The 27,805-nt window shown below is 35.3% G+C and overlaps 3 protein-coding genes across 4 annotated transcripts; all 3 read right to left on the reverse strand.

The window, feature by feature from the left end:
* Nucleotides 1-4,114: 4,114 nt before the first annotated feature.
* Nucleotides 4,115-5,252, reverse strand: LOC102620501 (major allergen Pru ar 1-like). The gene is made up of 2 exons (XM_006488942.4): nucleotides 4,971-5,252; nucleotides 4,115-4,532 (listed from the first exon to the last, which is right to left on the reverse strand). Exons 1-2 carry the CDS (start codon nucleotides 5,152-5,154, stop codon nucleotides 4,234-4,236), a joined length of 483 nt encoding a protein of 160 aa, XP_006489005.1. The 5' UTR covers nucleotides 5,155-5,252; the 3' UTR covers nucleotides 4,115-4,233.
* A 15,894-nt stretch (nucleotides 5,253-21,146) lies between these two features.
* LOC102609243 (major allergen Pru ar 1-like) lies at nucleotides 21,147-21,959 on the reverse strand. 2 transcript variants are annotated; one of them, XM_025092221.2, is made up of 2 exons: nucleotides 21,716-21,959; nucleotides 21,147-21,598 (listed from the first exon to the last, which is right to left on the reverse strand). In XM_025092221.2, exons 1-2 carry the CDS (start codon nucleotides 21,894-21,896, stop codon nucleotides 21,285-21,287), a joined length of 495 nt encoding a protein of 164 aa, XP_024947989.1. In that variant the 5' UTR covers nucleotides 21,897-21,959; the 3' UTR covers nucleotides 21,147-21,284. The 2 variants fall into 2 exon arrangements, with proteins under 2 accessions (XP_024947989.1, XP_006488895.1); XM_006488832.4 differs by having other exon boundaries at nucleotides 21,147-21,583; nucleotides 21,716-21,953.
* A 1,826-nt stretch (nucleotides 21,960-23,785) lies between these two features.
* On the reverse strand, nucleotides 23,786-24,963 carry LOC112495609 (major allergen Pru ar 1-like). Its single transcript, XM_025092220.2, has 2 exons — nucleotides 24,672-24,963; nucleotides 23,786-24,321 (listed from the first exon to the last, which is right to left on the reverse strand). The coding sequence occupies exons 1-2, from the start codon at nucleotides 24,850-24,852 to the stop codon at nucleotides 24,023-24,025; spliced, it is 480 nt and encodes a 159-aa protein (XP_024947988.1). The 5' UTR covers nucleotides 24,853-24,963; the 3' UTR covers nucleotides 23,786-24,022.
* Between the last annotated feature and the right edge of the window lie 2,842 nt (nucleotides 24,964-27,805).

A 27,805-nucleotide genomic window follows, 5' to 3' on the forward strand; every position in this document is an offset into this window, starting at 1 on the left:
TTTATACATGCATATATATAGATTTTAGTATAGACTTGGAAATCACTAAGGGAAAATTTTGGCGATGTCCCCGACGTTTGACAAAATATTACTTGAGGAAACAAGTTTTGTTAATACATTACTTATTTCCTTCATGTCTGTGAAAATAAATAATATGGTCTATTATTGACAATGGTAATAATATGGCCTCCTCATCAAAAAAGCAAGATACAAATTAAAAAATTAATAAATAAATAACACTTCAATAAAATTAAGGTGGTCCACGGCCGCCAAGGGCTATTTAGTGCTTGTATGTTTTGCAAACGCCTATGGGCTGTGGTTAACTCCAGGAATGGCATCTAGGATATATGACTCATTTTGTGTGATAACAAATTTGACATATACCAACAAACGAAGAAAATCAGTTGTCATGTGATTGTTCTATCTTAACAAATGTTATCGATTTAAAGTTTGGGAATGCAGTTGCGTTAAATATTTGTTGTGAGCGATTTACCGCCTTAGTAGTCCTATCCGGCTCGAATCTAAATTAGTCGGGACTCAATGTAATCTTTAGATACCTGATAGTTTAATACACAAAAAAAACAAATTTGATATATAATTTCGTACAATTATATTTCTCTTTTTAATTTGTTGAACATGCAAGGGATATAAAGTTAGTGTTTATAATTTATATTTAGTTGATGTAATACCTGATGGCATTACACAACCCACATCTTTATTTTTTATAAAAGTAATGTGTGCGTTTGTTGACTTTCACACGTCAAATTTTTTTTTTTTGGGAAAAAATTAGTAAATTTTATTAAAAGGTTCAAATTGATCAAATTACATCAAAGGCTATAATACACTCAAATACACTTAGAACAACGCCTAACACTAAGTTTTAGTTAAGACAACGCCTAACATTAAGTTTTAGTTAATTAGGATAACACCTAAAAATGTAAACACAAATTTTATTCACTACTGAGTTTCTTAAAATCGAAAGGGAAAATTATTGATTCCTTAAACTACGAACTAGTAAAGAACTAGAGGAATTTCTTTTGAGTATGGTCGAATCAAGTCATCTTCCTTATTATAGATGAAGACAACACCATTCCAATCAGCCCGATTTTTTTCTGAAAAATGTTATATTTTGGGGTTATAAGTTTCAATAGTATTCTTTTTAGGTGAAAAAGAAAAAATTCCATTCATCTAAAGGCACTGCCCCAACTTTCCCTACCTTGCCAACTCAAATATGACACCCAAGTTCACCTATCACATTATGATGGCCAAGCTTAAAGCATAACAACTATATATAGGCACCAAATTCTGAAATCATACCATAAACAAAATACTAAGATGGTTCTCGCACTCAAACACTTGCTACTGTTTCTCCTTGGGCTAGTGGTTCTCTGCTCCTCTTCTTCTCTCTCTGCTATGCCTTTCAGCGGGCAATCCTTTCGTAGTTACAAGCCTCACCCAGAATCCAGACCTCGGAATTATAAGGACAAAAAGCCCATTATTTTTCTGAAACCAGCTATCGGAAAAGGATCAATCTTTCCGACTCCCGGGAATCCACCAAAGACTTCCAAGGTAGACAAGCCATTCCGAGAGCACAAGACGCCAATTTACAAGTCTTCTCTTTTTTGCATATGGATTACAACTTGCATTTTATTTTGGTTTTGTCAAGCTTCAGGCTCTTTTTGGGTTTTAGTTAGCACTATACATTTTATGAGGATCGAGTGAGGCTCATAATGTCCCTGAATACCTGTAACTTTCTCTTTTTAATCATTCCACTGAGGTTAAAGATTGAGAAGCAATAATTCCCAGAACACAAGTACTTATGATGAATAATATATCCATACAACTGAGTATGAAGTATATATGTACAGATAGATAAGAAGCTAGAAAAAAGTGCTTGTGCCGACTCATATTGCATATGATTTCTTCTGCATCTTATTTCAGTTATCACTAGTACTTGCTATGATCATCTCAGTGATAGGTAGTGCATGGATGTTGTTGATTTGTTTGTAGCTGATTCAAGTGTAAAAGCAGTTGAGCGCCAGCTGCAAGTGTACATTTTGGCTCCCTATCTGTTCTCAAGCAAGCTCAATATTAACTCCATGTTTTTGCCACTTGGAGAATTTTTTGGCCGACAGACTTGCATAAACACAGAATCTCATAGATTGAATAAGTTCACCAATTGGATTAGGTAAGTTGTATTTATTCAACCTGATCACTACACATCAAACTTGAGATGGTAATGAACTCTCCTTATAAACTTGACTCTTCAACTACGGCATATTACAAAAATTCAGCCAGCATTGCTAGGTTTTAGAAATGAGATAACAAATTTGTTGCATCTTGTAAATTTCACTTTTATTCTGAAATAAGGAAAAAGAAGCTACAGCCTCGGAAAAAATACAGACTGGTGTTTTGCAGTACATGTACATTTGGATTCGTGAAAGTTACAATTAGGTGAATGAGTTCCATATCATCCAGTGACCAAAAATGTTTGCTGTCATTAGCAACACAAAATCAAAAAGGATGCTAAATGATTTGCTCAAGCAACAGAGCAAGATGGACCAGCTACCTAGCTTTTCAATTCATTCACTAAATTTGAAGATTAAATTACTATTGATTAAATTAAATAGACACCAAACGTTTCAATGTGAATAGGAATGTTATACTCTTTCATGGAGAATGAAAGTTCTCTTACTTCTCGCACATTATAAGTAAGGATTTAACGAATAGGAGGAGCATGCTTGAAAACTGAAATGTATTATGATACAAACATCTCCGATTATTTTATAAGACCACTTATTAATAAACCCCATTACCGTTATAATTAATAATATTCTCTTCCTCTGTCTCTGCATCTTGCACAGAACCCAGGTCGTTATTTCGTCGCTAAGTGACACAGTGCAGAAATAATACTAGATGTTATTATAGCGTATATTTTTAAAACTTAAGAAATAGGACTCTTACAAGTGAGGAAAATATCTCAATTGAAAAATTATTGAATATTATTGATGGAAAGTTGGTGTAAAGAAATAAATATAATAAGTCTATTTATATTAGTTAGGATTATGCTATTTTTAATAAACTTATGATTCCTTATAAAAAAAGAAATATGACTTAAATAAGAAAATACAAAACAATTCTTAATTAAATTAGAAAATTTTATACTCCACTCTGTTTGTCTTACAACATTAAGTAATGTGTGCGTTTGTTGACTTTCATACCTCAAGATCTCAGCTTTCCATTTTTCTTTTTTCTTTTGGTTAATTCTCATAACATCTTGCATTTATTTCCATATATATAGACCTTAATTACGGATGTGCTCCCATTCATCTAAAGCTGTCTCTGTCAATCTTTGGTTCACCCACTTGTGGTGGTTAGTGCTGCTGCCTAGCTATCAATTTGCAATCTAAATTACTGACAAAATAAACCAATGAATATGAAAATACCGACATTTTGTATTTGAAACTGGGTAAATCCAACTTCTCAAAAAAAAAAAAAAAGGTAAATCCAACAGGAGACAATTGGGCTAATCTTAGACTCAATGGAATGAAGCACAAGACAATTGGGCGAATCTTAATCAAGATAGCACCTAAATAAAATGAATCACAAAACGCCAGCAAGAATCAGAGATAAAACAGAGAACTAACGTACCACAAGGTAGCCATTCTCATCGCACCAGCGTGAGCTTCAGGCTCTTCTTTATCAACTAGAAGGATCCCAGATTACAAGATGTTTCTACGAGCTTCAAATCAAGCTTCATAAGCTCTATAATTCCTAGAATTACACTAGTTCCAAGCTGCTAAGTTGGTACATTAATCAGCTTCAGAAACCAGCTATGGTCAACAAAGCTATCCTAACTCTCTCTGAAGTGGGGAAGGTCCACGTCAGCATCTTTAACAGCCGATTTTGCCACCAGAATCAGTTTCATATGTAACAGTTAACCCACAAAGTCTAATACAACATTTAAATTATGACATCCTTTCCCTTGAAGGAAATCAAACTGGAAATATAATCGAAAGATCCAACAGTTTCGGCCATTTCATTGAACAAACACAGGTACGACATTGAAGGCTCAAGTAAACATTTCCACTGCGCGCAGATAAACTCAGAGAAATTAAAAAACATATATAATTAAAGCTCACAAATCATATATAGTGACACAACCCTTATTCAGTACCAGTAGCCATGCATATATTTAAATAGTAAAATGAAACCGAAGATAAATAATTTAACTCAAGCATAGAGATCAGGATTTGCCAACAGATGTGCTTCCACAATCTTGTGCAATCCCATTGCTTTCTCTTCAGCTTCCTTGAGTGCCTCCTCTTTGATCTCTTGATCACCTTTTGTATGGAACTCAGAAGCAACCTTGCAGATGGATCCACCATTGCCAGAAGCCTCGAATTTAACATCGTATACAATTGATTCCAGGATTGTCCCCAACATATCTCCTTCAATCACAGTGTACTTGCACCTAAAGTTGTCTTTGTCAAGTTCATCAATTCTATGCTTCGCGTACTTGAAATTACCACCTGTCAATTACACCAAACTTTCATTAGCAGAACTCGGTTTGTTACTCAAAAAAACGAAGGTATTGTTTTTTGTTCTCCATTACATACTTTTACTTCAAAATTAAGTTTTAAAATCCATTCGTTTTTCAACTATCAGATTTTCTATTACAAAATGACTCAATTACCCTTTAAAGGAAATTTTGGTGGATCTTGAAATAATAGGAAAAATAAATAATTTTACCAAGGAAGGATTTTGATAGTTTTTCCCCATATATATGAGTATGTAATAAGTATGAATCTAATGTTGTATCAAAGATCAAATCAGGCAAGAATCTTAGTTTCTTGGGTACTAAATTGATTCATGATTTTAAAAATCTAAAAGCATTATATTATAGTTAAGTAGAATGAAATGTTAAATATGTTTACACATATGTGACAACTCGATCGAATAAGACATACCATCAGCAAAGTTGGTTATTTTAATGCTACCAGCACCTCCATCTCCTTGGAGAATCTCAACGCTCTTGATTGCTTGAGGCACCAATTTTGGCAGAAAATTGTGAGCCTCAAGGAAGAAAGCTTTGAACATCCTAGATGGCGCAACAGCAGCTGAGACCTCTTTCTCAAAGCGCATGACACCCATGTTGGCAATACAATTGAAAATAATTGTGATAATGAACTTGCTTTATTAGAAAAAAAAATGATTTTGATCGAGTTTTCGTAAATGGACAACAACTTAAGGGCATATATAGACCTTGGAAGCATTAGATTTGGCATTTAGAGATCGAACGATCCATAAATAAGGGCTGGCTACCGGCCTGGAAATTAATTTGAATTATGTTTTTTCAAACTTGGGCGGAAATTAACACCAGATTTGATTGCTGCAAAATTAGATGCTTCAAAGATAGTTGTTAACTCCCAACTGTTAGATTTTGATCGGTGTATGCAGTACTTGTCTGATTATGATTCTTAATAATAATAAAGCCCCAATACTTTAGCTTTGACAATATTATTCACAAATTAACCTGGGAATTGGGTGAACTTTTCTATGGGAACGGATAACAAACTAATGACTGTAGCGATGTATCCCAACAAATGTTGAATAACTAGATAGTCATCCTAAGTCGCAACTGCTGCAAAAAAATACACAAATAACTATGACATAAAAATTAATAATATATGGTAAATATAATTTTTAAATAATAATATTGACAAAAATAATAGACATATTATAAATTTTTGATAAAATAAGTATAAGATTAAATTAACTTAATTTTTAAACCACGACAACAAATATTTATATTTTAATAGTACTATAGTTTTAAAACTATAGTTATCCAATCACGTTACTAAACATTAGCTCATGAAACCAATCAACACATCTTAAATTAAAAATTATCACCTAATTAGTTGGGAGCCATCAACCCACAAATTCTTAATAATCATAATATGACATGTGGACACGCACGTTATCTTTTACGCCTCATGGCCATTGCTCTATAGACCCCATAAATCTCTTCATTTATGTTTACATTCTCATAATGGAGAAAGTCTTTGGAGCCAACTATATACATCACAGAGTCTCATATTCATTAACGCCAACTTAACAGATTCATCGATCTCAGTTTTAACACCACTTCAACTGTCAAATTAATTATATAATTTGAACTTCTAGTACTATAAGAATAAATGGATGCAGCTATTATATTAGTTGAATTTCTGAAGAACTTGCCCCATGACCCATCATTCACCTCTTCTAATATATATAACTACAAATTAATTAAATCAATACACAAATATATCCTTGGAAATTCCTTCAAATTTAGTAAGGCTTGTCTTAATTCTTATGTTGAACATCAATCAAATAGTTAATACTTTTGTGTCAATTTTCAAATAACCTACTATAAAATTAAGTCAAAGTTCAATATTCGAACCCGCCCCCATCTAAGGAGAAGATATGATGCAGAAAATTAACACCACAATCCTCCACCTGATCTCTCCCAATTCAATGTAAATATGGCAACGGCATAGTCGATTGCTTGATAGGTTCCGTTTAAACCAATGAAATTAAAGATAAAAGTACCTGATTCACTCATTTCCTTTTGTGGCAGTTATTAGGACGATGATTAAGAGGCTTGATTAATTAGCTTGAATGGTGGAGAGAGTAATGAGGTCTGACAAGTGACAAAAGTAAACTGAGAGTTTGAAGTAAGTGATTTTTTTTTAAAAAAAAATTCTTTTGCCACGCTTTAACTGGCGAATGAAAATTGATTTTTTTTATTTCATTATTTAAAAATATTGTATTTACTGATATACTCATAATTTATTTATGGATAAATTTATAAACACCTATGTATGTTTTAATTTTCACCAATTTCATATACTTTGAGTTAACAAAAAATATTACAAAATTAAAAATAATTTGTAACAACATGCAACTTATGGACGTTGTTATTTACATAATTATTTCTACACCATATGCATTCTATACTATTCTTCATCTTCATAGTCAGTGGGTCGTGGGTTTTCGGCTCTGGCAAATGTTTGTTGTTGTTCCTTTTTTTAAAAAAAAAAAAAAATCATATCAGTTTTAGCCACTGATTTTGCATGCTTTGGCTGATTTGTGCATGTATTGAAAACTGGGTTAGGGTTTGATGTTAGATTTGGTGGCAATGGCGGCAAAATTAAATTAATATTAATGAGTTGAGTCACGTTTTTCAGATATTTATTTATTCAATTTAAAATTCCATGTAGCAAGATAATAAATGCATCAATGACAGTAAAGTTAGTAAATTTTACATTTTACAACTAAATTAGTTGTAAAAAAATAATAAAAGATGGTTTTGGTGTCCCTTATCGAAAACTTGAGAATTTTCACTGTCAATCTTCTGGTAGAACAAGTGTTTCCAACCATTTCATAAGGAAATTCAATGTGAATAGGCCAAGTCATCTTGTAAGAGAAATCGAGTCCTCATGAATGTGATAGTTCAAGTGATTCTACTGGTAATCATTTTCCCAAATTTTATGGGTATACCTGTCCTTTTTCCAATATATATATATAATTTTTCAATAAAGATTTATTGAAGGAGAGCTACAATATATTGAAATAAGTGTTTTCTTTATCTTGTAACTTGTCTCTTAAGATATTAAAGTAACGGAACATTTAATATAGTTATGGTAAAATTTTATTATCATGATGATATCTGCCATTTAATTAGCAACATAAATAATATTCTTCATTAATTATAAAGGACTCGGTTCCCTTAGTGTGTAGAGTTTGATTAACAAAAATATTCAGGAAGAAAGAAAGCATAATGAATCAAATAGATATACGTACACACACACACACAATTTTATATCCATTGACGGAATAACTTAATGAACTCATAGAAGCACAATAGTTTTATTTATTAACAACAAAGTACATAAGCAAAAACTGATGTTCACATTATTGACAGATAATAACATTCTCCATCCTTTTATTTAATTACACATAACACGAAAGTGTAATATTATAACACTTAACCAGCATAATCAGGGTTTCTCCCGTATTGAGGAACAACGAGAATATCAAGATCTTTGTCATTTATTTTCTCGTCATCAACAATACTAAATATTACAAAAAGTATTAAACACTCCGTCCGTTCGTTCTTACCTGAAAATTTCATTATAGAAAACTTATTCACAAATGGATGTATTGTAAAATAAGATTATAAATGATATTCAACTGAACGTGGGCTAAAAGCTAACATGTGCAAGAAGTTTCCATATTCTTCATATCAGAAACAATCTCTGCTAGCTTCTGGACAACCGTGATCAAAAGTGAGTAGGTGAGCTTGATTGAGTTCCTATTTCTGGTTTCATCTGATATATATAGATCAAGTGGGTGCATGAGTTTGAGGCAGCCAAAATTAGTGTTTGGAACAGATGGCAGATCTACGGCTGAAGTTTAAAATTTGGCATGTCCCACACTCTTAGCGACTAAATTGAGTAGAATTTATCCATCAAAGACGTGGTAGGAGTTGATTCTTGCTTATCAGTTTTATTGTGCTTTGAAAATTTTGGAATGATTATCTGCATCTTTTAGCTAAAATATGGCTTTCGAAAGAAGGAAAACGAAAAGATAAGATAAGAAAAAAGATTATGTTAGAATACAGTAAATTAACATTTTTTTCCCCTTTTTATCAATGTCTCCAAGATCATTGTAAGGGTATTATTATTGTTGTAAAAGTAAAGAAAAATTAAGAACAATAGTGTAACATATTTAACAACAGAAATATTTTGAAGCATTTTTCAAAATATATAAGCTGATTAAATGGACTTATAAACCTGAAATATAAGGACAAATAAAACGGAAGCTTGATGACCAAAATTTGAAGATAATGGCGGTTTTCGTCATTTAACCAAATGTTCTAGTTAAGCTTGTCAAGTCTGAGAGTTTGACCTAAGTGAATTTTTTTTCTTTTACCGCGCTTTACCTGGTGAATAAAAATTAGATTTTATTTGGGAGGAGCAAAGAGTCTTAACTGTGACTACACCCTGAATCCGGATTAGTCGAGGCCCAATGCGGTCGCAGGACACCGAATGCTTTACACCAAAAAAAAAAAATGAATTTTCATTTTTTATTATTTTATTATTTAAAAATATTGACTTAATGATATACTCACAAAATTTTATTTGTTATATATGTTTATGGATAAACTTATGAACACATATATATGTTTTAATTTTCACCAATTTCATATTACACTGAGTTACCAAAAAAATTACAAAATTGAAAAAAGAATTTAACAACTTGCAACTTATAGACGTTGTTATTTACCAAATTAGTTCTGCAACATATGCATTTGAATGTTGTTATCATAAACAACTAAAGATAACGTGCAAAGTCTATATGTTGCGGTCATTACACACTCTTAAACAGCAGCTGCCAGCAAGGTTGTCGAAAAGTGTTACACAGTGGTCACTTGTTGCGTGGTTAATATTTTCTAGCTACTTGATTCTAATTTATCAGATCACAAATAATAAAGAAATATAAAGATCGCCCATGGCGATGGGATAACATAAACCCCCCCCCCCCCCCCCCGGGGCCGCGGAAAAGCGGTAACATAACCTCAAAACTACTTTATACAGCTTTATGACTTTTATATCTATTGGAATTGGTTAAGCCATGATCATTGGCAATCAGCCAAGATTATTAGCAATATTGTAGGCTATGTCTTTTACCTGTTAGAAGCATAACTTGTGCAGTTAATTTTGGCACATCACATGTTTGACGAAATTACAATAACAAATGCGTAACTCATGTACTCTTTCTTTTTTTATCATCAATTCTGTACTAAATATGTACCTGCAAATAGTGAAATATACACACAAATCATTTCTTTTATCAATTGTTCTTCTTCTAATTTATTTTACATGGTATCAGAGAATTGATTACTCTCTTCATCATGAGTATTAAATCCAGCCTCGGAATTTATCCGAGTACATCCACTGGGTTGGTCAGTCAAAATCATACTTCTCTATATTATCTTCATCCCTCTGATAATCCAGGCACTGTACTAGTGTCTCAACTCCTAACCGGTGATAACTATCCCACTTGGCGTCGAGCAATTCAAATGGCTTTTTCAGCCAAAAATAAAATGGGATTTGTCAACGGAACCATCCTAAAACCAGAGGGCCCTGAGGCTGCAAAATGGGAGCGTTGTAATGATATGGTATTATCTTGGCTATTGAATTCTATATCTCCTAATATTGCTAACAGTGTTATTTATGCTGATACAGCTAAAGAAGTTTGGGATGATCTTTACAATCGTTTTCTCAAGGAAATCTTGCTAGAATATTTCAAATCAAGCGTGCTATATGCACTCTTCTCCAAGAACAGTCATCCATAAATGTTTACTACACAAAATTAAAGACCCTATGGGATGAACTTGCATCTTATACTTCCATTCCAAATTGTTCTTGCGGATCTCTCAAAGAAATTCAAGAATATCAACAACAAGAACGTGTTTATCAATTCTTGATGGGGTTAAATGACTTTTACGCTGCCCTTCGAAGTCAAACTCTTGTTATGGGTTCACTGCCAACCTTAGGAAAGGTTTACTCCACATTCATCCAAGAAGAAAAACAAAGAGAGCTTCATATTAATGCCAATCCCCTTCCTGAATCTGCCGTACTAGCTATAGCTAAGGGTGAATTCAATCAAGATAAATTTCGTCCACAAAATAGTGATTCTAAAGGCAAGCAGCGATCAAAGTGCGAACATTGCGGTAAGCTTGGGCATGTTAAAGCAAAATGCTACAAACTTCACGGTTATCCACCAAAACAAGCTCATGCAGCTTCCACCACAACCAATGTCCCTTCAACAAACAACGCTGCAGCTCCTGCTTCTACAAATAAGGTTGAGATTCCTCACCTCACAACAAAGCAATATCAGCAGCTGATATCCATTCTCAATCTTAACTCTACTGCACCAGCAGTAAATCTCACGGGTAACTCTGTTTATTATTCAAATTCTACATCTTCATCTTGGATTATTGATACTGGTGCATCTGATCATATTACTTCATCTATAGATTCATTATCACATGTTACACCTATCTCTGCTCATAAACATGTTCGCTTGCCTAATGGTAGTTTTTCACAAATCTCTCATATTGGGAATATCAATCTATCAGAAAAAATCAGACTTAGCAAAGTTCTTTGTGTACCTGATTTTTCTTTTAATCTTTTATCTGTCAGCAAAATTACTAAGTCTTTAAATTGTGCTGTTATTTTCTTTCCTGACTTCTGTGTTTTTCAAGACCTTGTGTCGAAACAGATGATTGGTCTGGGTAAAGAACACAATGGACTTTACTACTATTATCCTACCATTTTTCCTACTGTTTTGCTCACTCAACAACAGCATCCTGCATTTGATCTATGGCACTGGCGCTTGGGTCATCCATCTGCATCTCGACTTCCTTATTTAGCTAAGAGTATTAATAACTTTTCTTCTAGTCATGATTTATTTTGACATATGTGCCCTTTATCTAAGCACACTCGCTTACCTTTTCCTAATAAAAATAACCGGTGTAATGAACCTTTTGATTTAATTCATGTTGACATTTGGGGTGATTATTCAGTTCCTTCTTTATCTGGAGCTCACTATTTCTTAACTATTGTTTATGATTACTCACGTTGCACTTGGCTTTACTTAATGAGACATAAATCTGAAACTCAAATTCATTTAAAAAATTTCTTTGCCATGATTAAAACTCAATTTCAATGTTCCATTAAAAAAATTCGTAGTGATAATGGACTTGAATTTATATCTCTGTCTCATTTTTTTAATGAACATGGCATTTTGCATCAACGTACTTGTGTAGCCACACCCCAACAAAATGATGTTGTTGAACGCAAGCATCGTCACATCTTAGAAGTTGCACGTGCTCTTCGTTTTCAAGCTTACTTACCTCTTAAGTTTTGGGGTGAATGTGTTCTAACGGCAACATATCTTATAAATCGTTTGCCTACACCCTTGCTTTCTGGTAAGACTCCTCATGAAGTTCTTCTTAAATCTAAGCCATCTTATGACCATTTGCGTGTTTTTTTATGCTTATGTCATGCTCAAAATTTATCTCCCAAGAAACATAAATTTGCTCCTCGAGCAATTAAAGGTATCTTTATCGGGTACCCCTTTGCTCAACGAGGTTATCGTATATATGATCTTGAAAAGCATGTCGTATTCACTAATCGTGATGTCACTTTTCAGGAAAAGATATTCCCTTTTCAGGAGAAACAACTTCAGCAAAATCAACCCTCAATTGTTTTGCCCATACCTATAAATGAAGTTATCAATGAAACATCAAATGAGGCTAATGCTCAGCCACCACCAAGTGATCAAGAAAATCTGCAACTATCTACGCTTGATCAACAAAATCAGCCACCACCATCTGGCTTGGACATTGATATACTTCGTCGCTCCACTATGACTCATCAACCACCTTCATATCTTCAAGATTATTATTGTTCGCTAGTCACTTACTCTAATTTATTACCTCATTGTCCTTTCCCAATCATTTCTAAGTCTAAAACAATCTCTTATCTTCTTCATAATTTTATATCTTACAATACATTATCTTCTAAACATTTTGCCTTTACAGTTGCTATTTCTACAGAAATTGAGCCAACATCTTATGCTCAAGCAATTAGGCACCCAAAATGGCGAGAAGCTATGGCTGCTGAAATTCAAGCTCTTAATAAGAACAAGACTTGGACTCTTACACAGCTTCCTCCTGGAAAAGTGCCCATTGACTGTAAATGGGTGTATAAAATTAAGTTTCGGTCAGACGGGTCTGTTGAGCGATACAAGGCTCGCCTTGTAGCTAAAGGCTTTACTAAAAAAGAAGGTTTGGACTATCATGGAACATTTTCCCCTGTAGCTAAACTAACAACTGTTCGATGTGTTCTTGCTATTGCAGCTATAAAAAATTGGCCTTTATATCAACTTGATGTTCATAATGCTTTTCTTTATGGAGATCTTCATGAAGAAGTCTACATGAAACCTCCTCCAAGTTTTTGTCAACAAGGGAAGCACTTAGTTTGTCGACTTCAAAAGTCCTTATATGGTCTTAAGCAAGCTTCTCGTAATTGGTTTGAAAAATTTTCTTTCGTCCTTCGTCTTGCTGGATTTAAACAATCTCATTGTGATTATTCATTATTTACATCTACAATAGGGTCCCCCATTACTGTAGTATTGGTATATATTGATGATATCGTCATTACTGGTAATAATGAACTTGCCATAAAAGCTCTTAAGGATTTCTTGCATCATCGTTTTCACATGAAAGACCTTGGAATTTTGAAATATTTTTTGGAAATTGAAATTGCTAGATCTAGTAAAGGAATTTTTTTATCTCAACGAAAATATGCCTTAGAGATCTTGAATGATGCAGGCCTTCTTGGTGCTAAACCAATTGATTTTTCAATGGTGCAAAATTTAAAATTAGATCCAGATGATGGTGATATCTTAGAAGATCCAAGCTTATTCAGAAGACTAGTGGGACGCCTCCTTTATCTTACCATTACTAGACCAGATTTGGTGTATTCAATTCAAAAATTTAGTCAATTTGTCTCTAATCCGCGTAAACCTCATTTAGATGCTGCTTATAGAATTTTAGCTTTTTTAAAATCTTCTCCTGGTAAAGGCATCTTATTATCTTCTAATAGTTCTTTTCAAATTGAAGCTTATTGTGATTCAGTTTGGGAAGGCTGTCTAACCACTCGAAGATCTGTCACTGGCTATTGTGTCTTCCTTGGAGAAAGTCTTATTTCGTGGAAAAGCAAAAAAACAGGCAACTGTAGCTCGATCTACAGCAGAAGCAGAATATAGGGCTATGGCTTCCGCTACTTGTGAATTAATTTGGTTGAAATCGCTTTTACATGATCTTGGCGTTTCACATCCACAACCTATGCAACTCTATTGTGACAATAAAGCTGCTCTTCATATTGCTGCCAATCCAGTGTTCCATGAAAGGACCAAGCATATCGAGTTGGACTGTCACTTTGTTCGAGAGAAAATCCAAGCAAGATTGATCAAGACAGCACATGTTTCATCTGCTCATCAAATTGCTGATATTTTTACGAAAGCCCTTGGAAAGGAACAGTTCCATCGTCTTAGTAGCAAGTTGGGCATTCACAACATCCATGCTCCAACTTAGGAGGGAGTATTGGAATTGGTTCAGCCATGTTCATTGGCAATCAGCCAAGATTATTGGCAATATTGTAGGCTATGTCTTTTACCCGTTAGAAGCATAACTTGTGCAGTTAATTTTGGCACATCACATGTTTGACGAAATTACCATAACAAATGCGTAACTCATGTACTCTTTCTTTTTTTATCATCAATTCTGTACTATAAATATGTACCTGCAAATAGTGAAATATACACACAAATCATTTCTTTTATCAATTGTTCTTCTTCTAATTTATTTTACAATATCACAAGAAAACAACATCGATCATAGTTTTCTTTTTGGCTTCTGATTTGGGACAGCTATGCACCAAAGGAAATCTCATCATCTTACTTGTTAATCCTACATAAGTGAAGATGATATAAGATTCCCATCAATAATGATTCCCCTTGGTTGCTGTCCCAAATCAATATTTGTTCTCTTTTTGATATGATCAATTTGTCGGACGGAAGATGCTAAGAATCCCTATTTTGAAATGAGAGCTAAAATGACTAGGATATGTTGTTCGGTGTAGCTGTAAGAAGATGAAGATGGTGACGATGTATTTCTGGTCTTTGGCTTCGTTGGTTGAAACGGCTAGGGTTTCTGAGAGATGGAAAAGTGAATTATTTTTTTTTTGTTGGGAGTCTTATCAAACCATATTTATAACCTTGTTTATTTAAGTGTTACTTAACAATATGGAAATTTCAATATTATGAAATGGAAAAAATACGCTTTGTAGAACACAACGAGCCTTATATTGGAGCTTAAATTATGGTGAACAAAGCCAGCTGAGTTGATTCAATTGATAATCCTAGAGTACATATCAATACTTCCAAGTCTATCTTAGCTCATTGTATGCACTTCACCTTGTCTTCATAATAAACGTCGATCATGTATTCTTTGTTTTTGTTTCTAGTTTTTTGTTGTTGTAACAGTTTTTCGTTGTTGTAATATTGTCATTTGGCACAGCTCAAATCCAGAAACTTTATTGTGTTGTTGTAGCATTTTTTTTTTTAAAGGTCCGTTTTGATTGTGGTTTCACTTTACAAATCTGAGTTAGGTAGCCAGACCTATAAAATTTTCTCGAATACCTCATGAGACCTAATGTATTAAACTACTTTTCATTTAGAACATAAAGGAAAAATTTAGAGTGAGTAAGACTCAAATTTTTGGTTCTCATTCTATCACCCGTTCTTGTGACAGTGTATTAGTGACTACCTAGGCCTTTGATAATCAAAGGTTTACCTTCTTTTCAAAAGAAGAAGAAGAAGAGGAAGAAGAAACGAAAAGAAAAGAAAAAAATAAGAGCTTGGGTCGCCTTGGCGAAGAAAGATGGAACATGCATGCATGCATGAACATCTCAAATCATCGAATCTTTGTTGGAACATGTCACCGAGTTACTTATACTTGGTACAGTCCAGACCCAACCCTACGCCGTGGGATAATATATTATTAATTGTTTGGATTTAGACTCCTTAAGCTTGTTTATACTTGGTCCCCAGTAGATATCGTATTTATATAAGTAAAAACAGTAAAGTTTAGAAATTGAAACTGCAAACATGTACGTATAAACTGATCATACACGATCGATATTTATCTTATATGTGTCCAGCAGATTGGACATTTATTTAGCGAACACACTGTCAAAAGCAGCCATCTAGATGGTTTGAAACAACCATCTAGATGGTCAGCATCCATGTTGTTCAAAGAAGAGGAATTTTGTAGCAAGTTGGAAAGGAAAAGGAGCACACGGGTTTGACATTTAAAAGAAGAAAAAAGAACGTAAAAATAATATAGAATTGCTGCATAGTGCCAAAGTTTTCTCTATAAATAGAAACGAAGAGAATGAGCAAAGGCATTCCATTTAGAAAGCAATTTAGGGATTTGAGAGAGAGTTCAAGAGCTTGCATTTATAAGCTCTTGTTACAGTGATAGAGAGAGTTTGGGTGTATTGGGGTTTTGGGTAGTGAGCTAAAATACTACAATACTTGTAACTCCTTTTCACTAGTAAAATATTTCCTTCTGTCTTCGCCCGTGGATGTAGGCTAAAAGCCGAACCACGTAATTTTCTGGTGTCCTCTATTGTGCTTGTTCTTTATTTTCTTACAATTTCACTTTAGCTGCGTGTCTGCTTCACCCACCAATTTCCTAACAGTGGTATCAGAGCTATTGGTTGTATTTTTTGGAGTCGAGAACTGTTCACGTAAGGGGTACTATTCACGTATACGGCACTGTACACGTATACGACACTATTCACGTATACTGTACTGTTCACGTATACGGGTTTGTTCACATATACGGTACTGTTCACGTATACGGTACTATTCACGTGAAACGGTGGAAGCGATCCAAGAATTTTCCGGTGCAAAGCAGGGAATAGTAGTGTGAGAAAAGCAACTGTGGTTTTGTACATGTCTAGGAAAGTTCTGTCACAAAGGCGATAAGAGCTTAAGGAGTCTGGGTTTTAAGTGGGACCATTGTGACCCCTCCAGTCTTTCCTGGGAACTTTCCTGGTGTGCATTCTCACACATACTCACAACTATTCAAGGTGGTACACTAGCTTGTGTGCGGTATTTATCAACAAAATGGCGGTAAAGTATGAAATTGAGAAGTTTAACGAAAATAATTTTTCGTTGTGGAAAATGAAGATGAAAGCTGTATTAAGGAAAAATAATTGCTTGGTAGCAATTGGAGAAAGGCCCATGGAGATAACTGATGACAAGTGGAACGAGGTAGACGGTAACGCCATTTCTGATCTACACTTGGCACTTGCGGATGGAGTATTATCTAGTGTGGCAGAGAAAAATACGGCGAAGGAAATATGGGATACTCTCACAAAATTGTATGAGGCCAAGTCACTACACAACAAAATCTTCTTGAAGAGAAAACTCTATACTCTTCGAATGGCAGAATCTACAATGGTGACCGACCACATCAACACATTGAAGACTCTATTTTCACAACTCACAACGTTGGGTCATAATATAGAGGAAAATGAACGTACAGAGCTTCTACTTCAAAGTCTACCAGATTCGTATGATCAACTCATCATCAACCTAACGAACAACAATCCAGTGGAGAGTCTAGTTTTCGACGATGTTGCAGCCTCCGTATTAAATGAGGAGAGCAGGCGGAAAAATAAGGAAAACAGACAAGCAAGTTCGCAGCAAGCGGAGGCGCTATCAGTGACGAGAGGGAGATCAACGGAACGTGGCCCCAGTGGGAGTCAAAATCAGGGTAGATCAAAATCCAGAGGTAAGAAGAATGTTAAATGCTACAACTGTGGCAAGAAAGGGCACGTCAAGAAAGAATGTTGGAGTAACCAGAAGAGAAGAGAGGGCAAAGAACCTGAGACATCAAATGCTCAGGGGTGTGTAGCAAGTACCTCGGATGATGGCGAAATTCTCTACAGTGAGGCAACAACTGTTTCAGAAGGCAGAAAACGACTTTCTGATGTCTGGCTTATAGACTCAGGAGCTACCTGGCACATGACCTCTAGGAGAGAATGGTTCCACACATATGAACCTATCTCAGGAGGATCTGTATATATGGGTAACGATCATGCCTTGGAGATCGCTGATATTGGTACTATCAAAATAAAAATGTTTGATGGTACAATTCGCACAATTGGGGAGGTACGACATGTCAACGGCCTAAAGAAAAATCTATTGTCTTTGGGACAAATAGACAATCATGGGTGCAAAACTCATGTGGAGAATGGAATTATGAAGATTGTTAAAGGCGCGCTTGTATTGATGAAGGCAGAAAAGATCAGTGCTAATCTATTTATGCTTAAAGGAGAAACACTACAGGAGGCTGATGCGTGTGTCGCATCAAATGGAGAAGAGTCAACGATGATGTGGCATCTCAAACTTGGCCACATGTCGGAACAAGGTTTGAAGATTCTCTCTGAGCGAAAATTACTTCCGGGGCTCAAATCGGTAAGTTTACCATTTTGCGAGCATTGTGTTACAAGTAAGCAGCATAGATTAAAATTCAGTAGATCTATTGCTAGAAGTAAATATATTCTAGACTTGATTCATTCTGATGTCTGGGAATCACCGGATATATCCATGGGAGGTGCAAAGTACATGGTGACTTTCATTGATGATTATTCCAGAAGATGTTGGGTGTATCCAATTAAGAAAAAGTCATATGTATTTCCAGTGTTTAAAGAATACAAAGCGCGGGTGGAACTTGAATCTGGTAAAAAGATCAAGTGCTTGAGGACAGACAATGGTGGAGAATATACAGACGGTGAGTTTCTTGCTTTCTGTAAGCAAGAAGGTATTCAGAGGCAGTTCACGGTGGCATACACTCCTCAACAAAACGGAGTGGCAGAGCGGATGAACAGAACTCTTACAGAAAGAATAAGAGCTATGTTGAAAACTGCCGGTCTACCTAATTCATTCTGGGCAGAAGCAGCCAAAACTGCCTGTTATATAGTAAATCGGTCGCCATCTACAGCAATTGGGTTGAAGACGGCGATGGAGATGTGGACTGGAAAGCCAGCTGATTATTCCTACCTACATGCATTTGGATGTCTTGTGTACGTGATGTACAATGCCCAAGAAAGAACAAAGCTGGATCCAAAATCTAAAAGATGTATCTTCTTGGGATATGTTGATGGAGTAAAGGGGTATCGTCTGTGGGACCCCACTGCCCACAAGATCGTCATTAGCAGAGATGTTATCTTTGTAGAAGATCAACTGCAAAGAAAAGATGGAGATGATGGCACTGTAAAAGAAAAGTCAGAGACTATACCGGTATATGTGGAAAATAATCCAGAAGATTCAGATTCTTCTGAAGCAGCGCCAGAGCACGAGGAACAAGAACCAGTCGAATCCGAGGCTCCAGAAGTTCGTCGATCAACTCGTGAGAGACGACTGCCAGCGTGGCACTCGGAGTATGTCACAGAGATCAATGTTGCATACTGTCTTCTAACAGAGGATGGAGAGCCTTCAACTTTCCATGAAGCTTTAAACAGTTCAGATGTTGTTTTGTGGATGACAGCAATGCAGGAAGAAATTGAAGCTCTACACAAGAACAAAACATGGGAACTTGTACCACTACCACACGGAAGAAAAGCCATTGGAAACAAATGGGTCTACAAGATCAAGCGTGATGGCAATGACCAAGTGGAGCGGTATCGTGCAAGATTGGTGGTGAAAGGATATGCTCAGAAAGAAGGTATTGACTTCAACGAGATATTTTCTCCGGTAGTTCGACTCACAACAGTCAGAGTAGTCTTGGCGATGTGTGCTACATTTGACCTACATCTTGAGCAGTTAGATGTGAAAACTGCATTTCTTCATGGAGAACTTGAAGAAGAAATATATATGCTCCAACCAGAAGGTTTTGCAGAAACAGGAAAAGAGAACTTGGTTTGCAGGTTGCACAAATCTCTTTACGGTCTCAAACAGGCGCCGAGGTGTTGGTATAAGAGATTTGATTCCTTCATCATGAGCCTTGGGTACAACAGACTCAGTTCAGACCATTGTGCATATTACAAGAGGTTTGAAGATAATGAGTTCATCATTACGTGGTTCGGCTTTTAGCCTACATCCACGGGCGAAGACAGAAGGAAATATTTTACTAGTGAAAAGGAGTTACAAGTATTGTAGTATTTTAGCTCACTACCCAAAACCCCAATACACCCAAACTCTCTCTATCACTGTAACAAGAGCTTATAAATGCAAGCTCTTGAACTCTCTCTCAAATCCCTAAATTGCTTTCTAAATGGAATGCCTTTGCTCATTCTCTTCGTTTCTATTTATAGAGAAAACTTTGGCACTATGCAGCAATTCTATATTATTTTTACGTTCTTTTTTCTTCTTTTAAATGTCAAACCCGTGTGCTCCTTTTCCTTTCCAACTTGCTGCAAAATTCCTCTTCTTTGAACAACATGGATGCTGACCATCTAGATGGTTGTTTCAAACCATCTAGATGGCTGCTTTTGACATTTCTCCCACTTGGAGATTAGATTGAGAGTCAATCAATCTCCACACCATCCTTTCTGCTTCGCCATAATCATGTTGCCTACGTTTCTGCTAGGCCACAAGAGGATCTACTCCAGACAAACTTATCAGTATTTATCGGCTTGGTCAAAACATCTGCTAGGTTCTCTTTGGTATGGATTTTCTGCAAATCCACACTTCCATCTTCCACTACTTCACGAACGAAGTGATACTGGACTCCTATGTGCTTTGTCCTGGAATGAAAGGCTGGATTCCTTGCAATGTGCAAGGCACTCTGACTGTCACAAAACACAGGAATTTTCTGTTGTTTGTGCCCGAGCTCCTCCAATAATCTTTGTATCCAAATAGCTTCCTTGCAAGCTTGTGTAGCTGCCATGTACTCTGCTTCTGTTGTAGATAAAGCCACAACAGTCTGCAGTTTAGAAACCCAGCTTACAGCTGCTCCCGCAAATGTAAACACATAACCAGTAGTGGATTTTCTTTTATCAAGATCTCCTGCAAAATCTGAATCTACATAGCCCTTGACAGTAAACTCTGATCCTCCATAACATAATGCAACATCTGAGGTTCCTCTGATGTATCTCAGAATCCTCTTCACAGCTATCCAATGCTCTCCACCAGGATTCGCCATGTATCGACTGACTGCTCCCACTGCTTGTGCAATGTCCGGTCGTGTACATATCATAGCGAACATCAAACTTCCCACTGCTGATGCATACGGTACTCGAGACATCTTCTTCCTCTCTGCTTCATTGCTAGGACACATACTTGAGGATAATTTGAAATTAACAGGAAGTGGGGTAGAAATTGACTTACAATCTTGCATGTTGAAGCGCCGCAAGATTTTCTTCAAGTAATTCGTCTGCGAAAGCCAAATCTTCCTGTTAATTCTGTCTCGGTAAATTTGCATCCCTAGAATCTTGTTTGCTGCTCCCAAGTCCTTCATTTCACACTACGTACGTACGCATATTTACATTCAGCTTCAAAAGCTTATTTACATACAATGGCACGAGCCTTATTTGATTAGCTAGCTAGAAATTTCGTAATTGGCAAAGCCAATGCATATGATGATTAATTTAGGCGTAGCGATTGGGGTTAGCCAAGAGATAGGCGTCCAAAAGCTTGAATAATCCCAATCCTTGTTCCTCGGATTCCTTTATGTACCCTTCATTGACCAGTTTATCATCATTAACATGGATCTCCTCAACAAACTTGAAGATGCTTCCTCCATTGCCAGAATCCACGATCTTAATATCGTACACACTTTTCTCAGCCAATTTCAAAAGCCCATCTCCTTCATACGTAGTGTACTTGCCTGTTAAATTGGCCTCATCAAGTGCATCGATTCTTTGCTTCGTCTGCTGGTAATCGCCACCTGTCAATCCCAATACTAATTCAATCTTCTTTAATTACATTTTTAATTAAGTTTGTGAGATTTTGGATTTGAAAATTAAACAGAACGAGCATGATGCATGTAGCAATTAATAAAGCTATGTATACTACTTACCACCAGCAAACTTCAACAGCTTGACAGTGCCAACACCTCCATCTCCTTGAAGAATATCGATGCTCTTAATTGTTTGAGGCGCTATCTTCGGCAGCAAATTGTGGGAGTCATTTAAAGCCTTGAACAATCTTGATGGTGCAACAGCGGATGGCACCTCTTTCTCAACGCGAAGGACACCCATGTTAAATATGAGTTTTGCTGCGGTAGCGATAGCTTTTGTGTTTGTTATGAAGATGAAGAACTTCTCAAGGGTTTATATAGAGGGCTTGGAAGTGAGTGGAATTCAAGACAACGAATTTGACATCCACCTAAAAAAATTTATCAAACATGAGGATTCTTTAATCTTAAAAGGCCAATAGTTGGGCTCCAACTATTACACTTTATATAGTATTTTATTTCTTTTCTTTCTTCAGGTGTAGGTATCCAATTTTCAAGGACACAAGCTTTGTTACGTGCCTTTTCAATCCGGATATATCCAACATTCAGAATAAATTTTTTGAGTGACTTTCAACGGATAAATGACAAAACTTATTATATTTAGGGTGTACTTTTATTGTGTTTTGGTTTGATACTCATCTTATCGGAATGAAAGAAATTTTTATTTTTATTTTTTTAATTAATAGTCCCGCAGTATAAGCGTTGATTTTCGCAGTGAATATGTTCTGCTTCTGGAATATCAATCTCAGATTTTATCTCTTTGTAGACGCTGGGCTCGAAATTTGTTTTAAATTCGGGCCACGAAGGTTGGGTTCTTTTTCTTTTTGGATTCTTGGGCTAAAACTAATGAACCTAATGTCCAATATTTACGATCATTTGCATGCTGATGAACATTCATGATTTTACTTTCGTAGCAGTGCAAATATTGACATATTGTTCTTTATTTTCTTTTTGCTTCTTTTTTCCAGCTAAAATTTTCAACGCTTACTACTCACTTGAAGTATGTGTAGCACCAGACCTATTCATTTGTCGAGAAAATTTACAGAATTGAGGTCATGCAATATATAATACACGGCAAATTTTGTGAATGAGTGGGACTATTAACACTCCTTTATAATTTTTATAAAACTCCTCTCTTATCACAATTATATTAAAGGACAAAATAAATCAACCTATATTTTCTCTCTCCATAAGTTTGTTTCTCTGGCATTTACACCCATATAGTCACAATAACAGTTTTTACAATTTTTTCCTTTTTTTTTTCTTCACAACACTTGGCATTTTAATTCGTGTGATTCTATTAAAAAGGATGTTTTAGAAGTTAAATAACATATATAAATTTTGTATAAGAAAATCATATTTGGAGATTTGGAGTAGAGAGGAAGAAACTAAACAAATTAGGAAAGGATGTTTTAGAAGTTAAAATAGCTCTTGATCGAAAATAGCTTTTAAAACCAACGAGTGCTTAGATCAGCTAGTATGAGATTGTTCTAACTTAATCAAGGTTCTTGGTTCGAGACTTGAGAATTCAAGTGCGTTAAATATTCGTTGGGAGAGCTTTGCTGCCTTAGTAGTCATACCCAATTTGAATCTAGATTAATTAGAGATCAATGTGGTTTTTGGATATCAAATGATTAATATACAAAAAAAATTCTAAAAAGAAATTATTGGGGTGCTAATAGTCCCATTCTTTATAAAAATAATTATACTAATAGTTTAGTCCAGTATAATCCAATTCAAGTTAATTTAACATTCCAAACAATTTTTTTTAGAAAAGAATTGAGATTTATTATGAAGCTTTGTATTTATGTATCTTTATTTTTTTTCCCACAAAACCACCATAGAATGATACATTTTTAAGCTACTTACATTGATTCAAGTTTCAAAAGTATGGTGCGACTCTTCTTTTTTTTTTTTTTCCTTTATATTTAATATAAAATTTAGTTTTTGTGTATCTACAATTTTTTTATCCTCCGTAAATAAACATTGAATGATATAATTTAATATCGAAGGCATAAGTTCTAGCTATAAAGTATGTTAAGACTATTCCCCTTTCATTCCCAATTATATATAAATTATTGTTATTATTAACGAAAACTAAAACCCTAGATCCTGAAATTGAAACCTTTACCATTCATATCATTGTTCACTTTTATTAAAAACAATAAAATCAACGGTCATTTATAAATTGACCTTACACGTTTATTGAACAAAACAGGTAACGTTCAAGCTTCAACTAAACATAATTATTAGAAGAACCAAAGATGAGCCGAAACAAGTCAAACAACAAATTAGAAGCTCACAGTGAGACAACCCTTTATTCAATTAGCAACCAAATTCAGAAATCGAAAACGCCAATAATGATGCGATTTAGGCATAGAGATCAGGATTAGCCAAGAGATGTGCTTCGACAATGTTGTACAATGCAGTTGCTTTCTCTTCGGCGTCCCTCATCAACTCTTCTTTGAGCTCTTGATCACCCTCTATATGGCACTCAGCAGCAACCTTGCAAATGCTTCCACCATTGCCAGAAGCCTCGAATTTAACATCGTACACTGCTTTCTCAAAGATTTCAGCTGCTCCCTCACCTTCATAGACAGTATACTTGCATGTAAGATTGTCCTTGTCAAATGCATCAATTCTTTGCTTCGAATGCTTGAAATCGCCACCTGTGAATTACATTGAACCTTCGTTAGCTTATCTATGTTACGCTTTACGAACAACATGCACGATGTAATGATTAATGAGAAAAATGACCAAGCCCTTTTTTTTTTGTCTTTTTAACGATCGAAATTGATCAGTTCTTTGTCATGAACCACTCTGACATTACAAAGATAAATAATTTGATATTTGAAATAGTAAAATCTGACCATTGTAAAAAAAAAATTGTAACACTAATTATGAAGTTAAAAAGTTGACGGATAATGAAATATTATTAATGTCAGGTGCGATTAATTTGAATCGTGGTACAAAGGGGAATCTTGGACTTGGAAAATTAACAAGCAGAAACAAGACTTACCATCAGCAAAGTTCCATAGTTTGATAGTGCCCACGCCTCCATCTCCTTGAAGAATATCGATGCTCTTGAATGCTTGTGGTACTATCTTTGGTAAAAGATTGTGAGAGTCAACGAAAGCCTTGAACATTCTTGAAGGAGCAACAGCAGCTGGAGCATCTTTCTCAAAGCGAATAACACCCATGTTAATTAGCTTAAAAAGAGAATGAAAGAGAAATGCACACACTACAAGAAGTTAAAATGATGAATGAATTTGCTTCAAATGCAGATGATTTTTGAGTTTGTGATGAGAATGACGAACAACTCAAGGGTTTATATAGACATGGAAGTGAGGGAGATAACTTGGTTGAATTCAAAGCGTGCACATTCCATTAAGGTGTTCTGTCTACTGTGCCACCGCCCATTACTAAAAATATTTATAAATAATTTGCTTCCTAGAAAACCTGATTAAATAGCCAATAGCCAATAGCTAAGCTCCAATACAGTTGCTAGCCTTTGTTGTAATTGTTTAAATATAATACTCGATAAATTTTCAATAAAACACCCATATGCTTTATATTGTGCAATAAATTAATCCACATGGTTAATAAATGCCAATAAATTAAGCAAGCAGCTGCACCCAAACTTTTAATACTGAATTTCTAATATTTGTTTACTTGTACAGTTGAAAGTTTTAGGTAAAACAGACAGAAAATCCACTGATTACTATTGCTATTCCGCATGTTCACAACTTGCATGTCAATCTGAGAGCTGCATATGCATTGATTTTTATGGTAATTTTTTTCTGTTTCTAGAAGATTAGGCAATGAGTTTTGGGCACACAAGGCTCTGTATTTTTCCTAAAAAATGGGCTGGATAATGTGGATTTCCTTTTAGTTTTGGGCCATCTACAAAACCATATCTAGTATTTGTGCCATTTATTACTGGAACGAAGCGGCTAATTCAATCGAAAATCATGTCCCGACACTTCCTTTTTTTTCAATACCATGTCCTAACACTTGAGTGTATGTATTAGCTCATTGTAAAACATCATTACTGAAAATATTTCACTTCGCCCACTCTATTCAATATTCATGATCGGATTCTATCATTTCACTTCGAAACTGAAGCAAATGTTTAAAATTATGTTAATGGGTAGTTGTTAAAGTCGGTTTGAAAATGCCAAGCAAAGGTCATTGTTATATCTAAAGAATTGTTTGTCTTTTATTACCTTCAAACATCATGCTTTTGCTTAAAAGGGATATGTTTGAATGTGCCTTATACTAGAGATCAGAGGGCATAAAAATTTGAGGAAACAAAGAAAAATGAAGATTCAAAAAATTTACCTAAAAAGTGATCGCAGTGAGCAAAGAAATGAGTCCCCATATCTTCAAAATCAAACCGATATTTAGTCAATTCATCAATTGCATGATGCCAGAGCAGGGTCCCCAATATTATCCAAGGCATGACGCATCCGTTAGTAATAAGAGAAAGCAGATGGCCTTCACACGTACCAGCCAAAAGTTTTGCCGGTGTATCATCAACTTACCATAGGTGACCTTGAGCTTGAACAAATTCAAAGCTTCTTGTTCCGAAAAATAATTGACCTTTTAACATTTGTCAATGCTTATGCTTCTGCACGCTCTGTCAAATATGGTGATCAAAACTATCTTTGATCCACTGTGAAGAGGCACACCAACTTCTAATGACGATATTGATGTCCGTAAATCATCCAACAAGAAGGCAAACTTCTTGTTTACCGATATTTTGTCAATTCATCAATTGTATGATGCCAAGATCAGGGTCGCCTATATTACAGGGCATTGCGCATCCGATAGTAATAAGAGTATGGTAATAAGAGAAAGGGAATGGCCTTCAGAGACGCTAGACACAAGTTTTGCAAGTACATAAGAATGAGAGTTCAGTTTAGCGTAGGTGAACTTGAGCTAGGACAGATTAAATGCTTCTTGTTCTGAAAAAATAATTGACTTTTTAACATTTGTCAAAGCTCATGCTTCTGCACGCTCTCTCAAATATGGTGGTCAAAACTATCTTCGATCTACTGTGAAGACGCACACCAACTTCGAATAACGATATTGTTGTTCGTAAATCATCCAACAAGAAGGCAAACATCTTGTTGTATAATTTTCTGAATATTTCAAATGCTCTGCCATTCTTATCCTTGTTGCTCCACGAAGAATTTGAAATCCGTAATCCAGACTCCAAAAGTCTTAACCAAAATTACCCTGTCAAAGTTGAGGTTGAGGTTTGGTTGGCTGAAATTTTTATTAAGTAGGTTTAACAAAGTGCTCTTCCCAATCACTCTAACTCCATACAAGCTAAAGATTCTCACATCATCATCTTCAATATAGCTCCAAACTTCATTTAGTCTAAAGCTAATGCCCACTGACTTCTTACAGTATCTCGTCCACAGTAAAAAGGGACTTCAATCAGTAGCTCCATTAAATTTTACTTGTGCTAGAAACTCAATGGCAGCATTTGTCATCTCAAAAATTTTCTTACCATAATTGTAGTTGAAATAACAATTCTTGGAACAATTATTATACGTACATAACTAGTCTTTCTTGTCTTCACCTTTCTGCAAAATGGATTCAACTTCCTGTGACTCTCGACGTGCTCTCTCCAACCACTCTTCCATATGCTTTCTAGGCGAGTACCTTCTTTCGCATGCTCAACTCTCCCTATAACATTGTTATTAAGGCCATCGAGACTTTGTTTGCATCTCTCAATTTGTTTAAGTTAACTTCAAGACGATGGATGTAAATGGTCTGTTCGACCATGCAACACAATATTTTACCAAGAAGAGTGATGACTAGGGTCACACAATCCATGATTTTTAAAAAATTACGAAAAACACAATGGTTACTAGGTCAGCTATCAAATGGTATTAGGGGTGGGCAGATTCAAGTTCGGGTCAATTTGATTGGGTTTCAAGTTGTTCGAGTTGGGAAAAAAGTTATTTGAACTTGTAATCTGATTTGGTCTGATTCAAACTCTATTTAGATCAGATTGGATAAAAATTCTAGGTTGAGTTCGGATTGGATTAAGTTATAATTATTTGTGGATCAAGTCGGATCAGATCAAAGCGTGAGCACCTAAGAATAACATATAAGGTTCATGTTATCATGTAAAACAAA

The sequence above is a fragment of the Citrus sinensis genome, chromosome 1 (assembly GCF_022201045.2).
Source record: "Citrus sinensis cultivar Valencia sweet orange chromosome 1, DVS_A1.0, whole genome shotgun sequence".
Classification (NCBI taxonomy): Eukaryota; Viridiplantae; Streptophyta; class Magnoliopsida; order Sapindales; family Rutaceae; genus Citrus; species Citrus sinensis.

Bases quoted from the DNA above. Each gene is read 5' to 3' on its own strand.
- LOC102620501 (XM_006488942.4), bottom strand. From the start codon at position 5,154: ATGGGTGTCATGCGCTTTGAGAAAGAGGTCTCAGCTGCTGTTGCGCCA. The intron at 4,533-4,970 runs GTATGTCTTATT...TGTAATTGACAG, and splicing joins AATAACCAACTTTGCTGATG to GTGGTAATTTCAAGTACGCG.
- LOC102609243 (XM_025092221.2), bottom strand. From the start codon at position 21,896: ATGGGTGTCCTTCGCGTTGAGAAAGAGGTGCCATCCGCTGTTGCACCA. The intron at 21,599-21,715 runs GTAAGTAGTATA...AGATTGAATTAG, and splicing joins GCTGTTGAAGTTTGCTGGTG to TATTGGGATTGACAGGTGGC.
- LOC112495609 (XM_025092220.2), bottom strand. From the start codon at position 24,852: ATGGGTGTTATTCGCTTTGAGAAAGATGCTCCAGCTGCTGTTGCTCCT. The intron at 24,322-24,671 runs GTAAGTCTTGTT...TGTAATTCACAG, and splicing joins ACTATGGAACTTTGCTGATG to GTGGCGATTTCAAGCATTCG.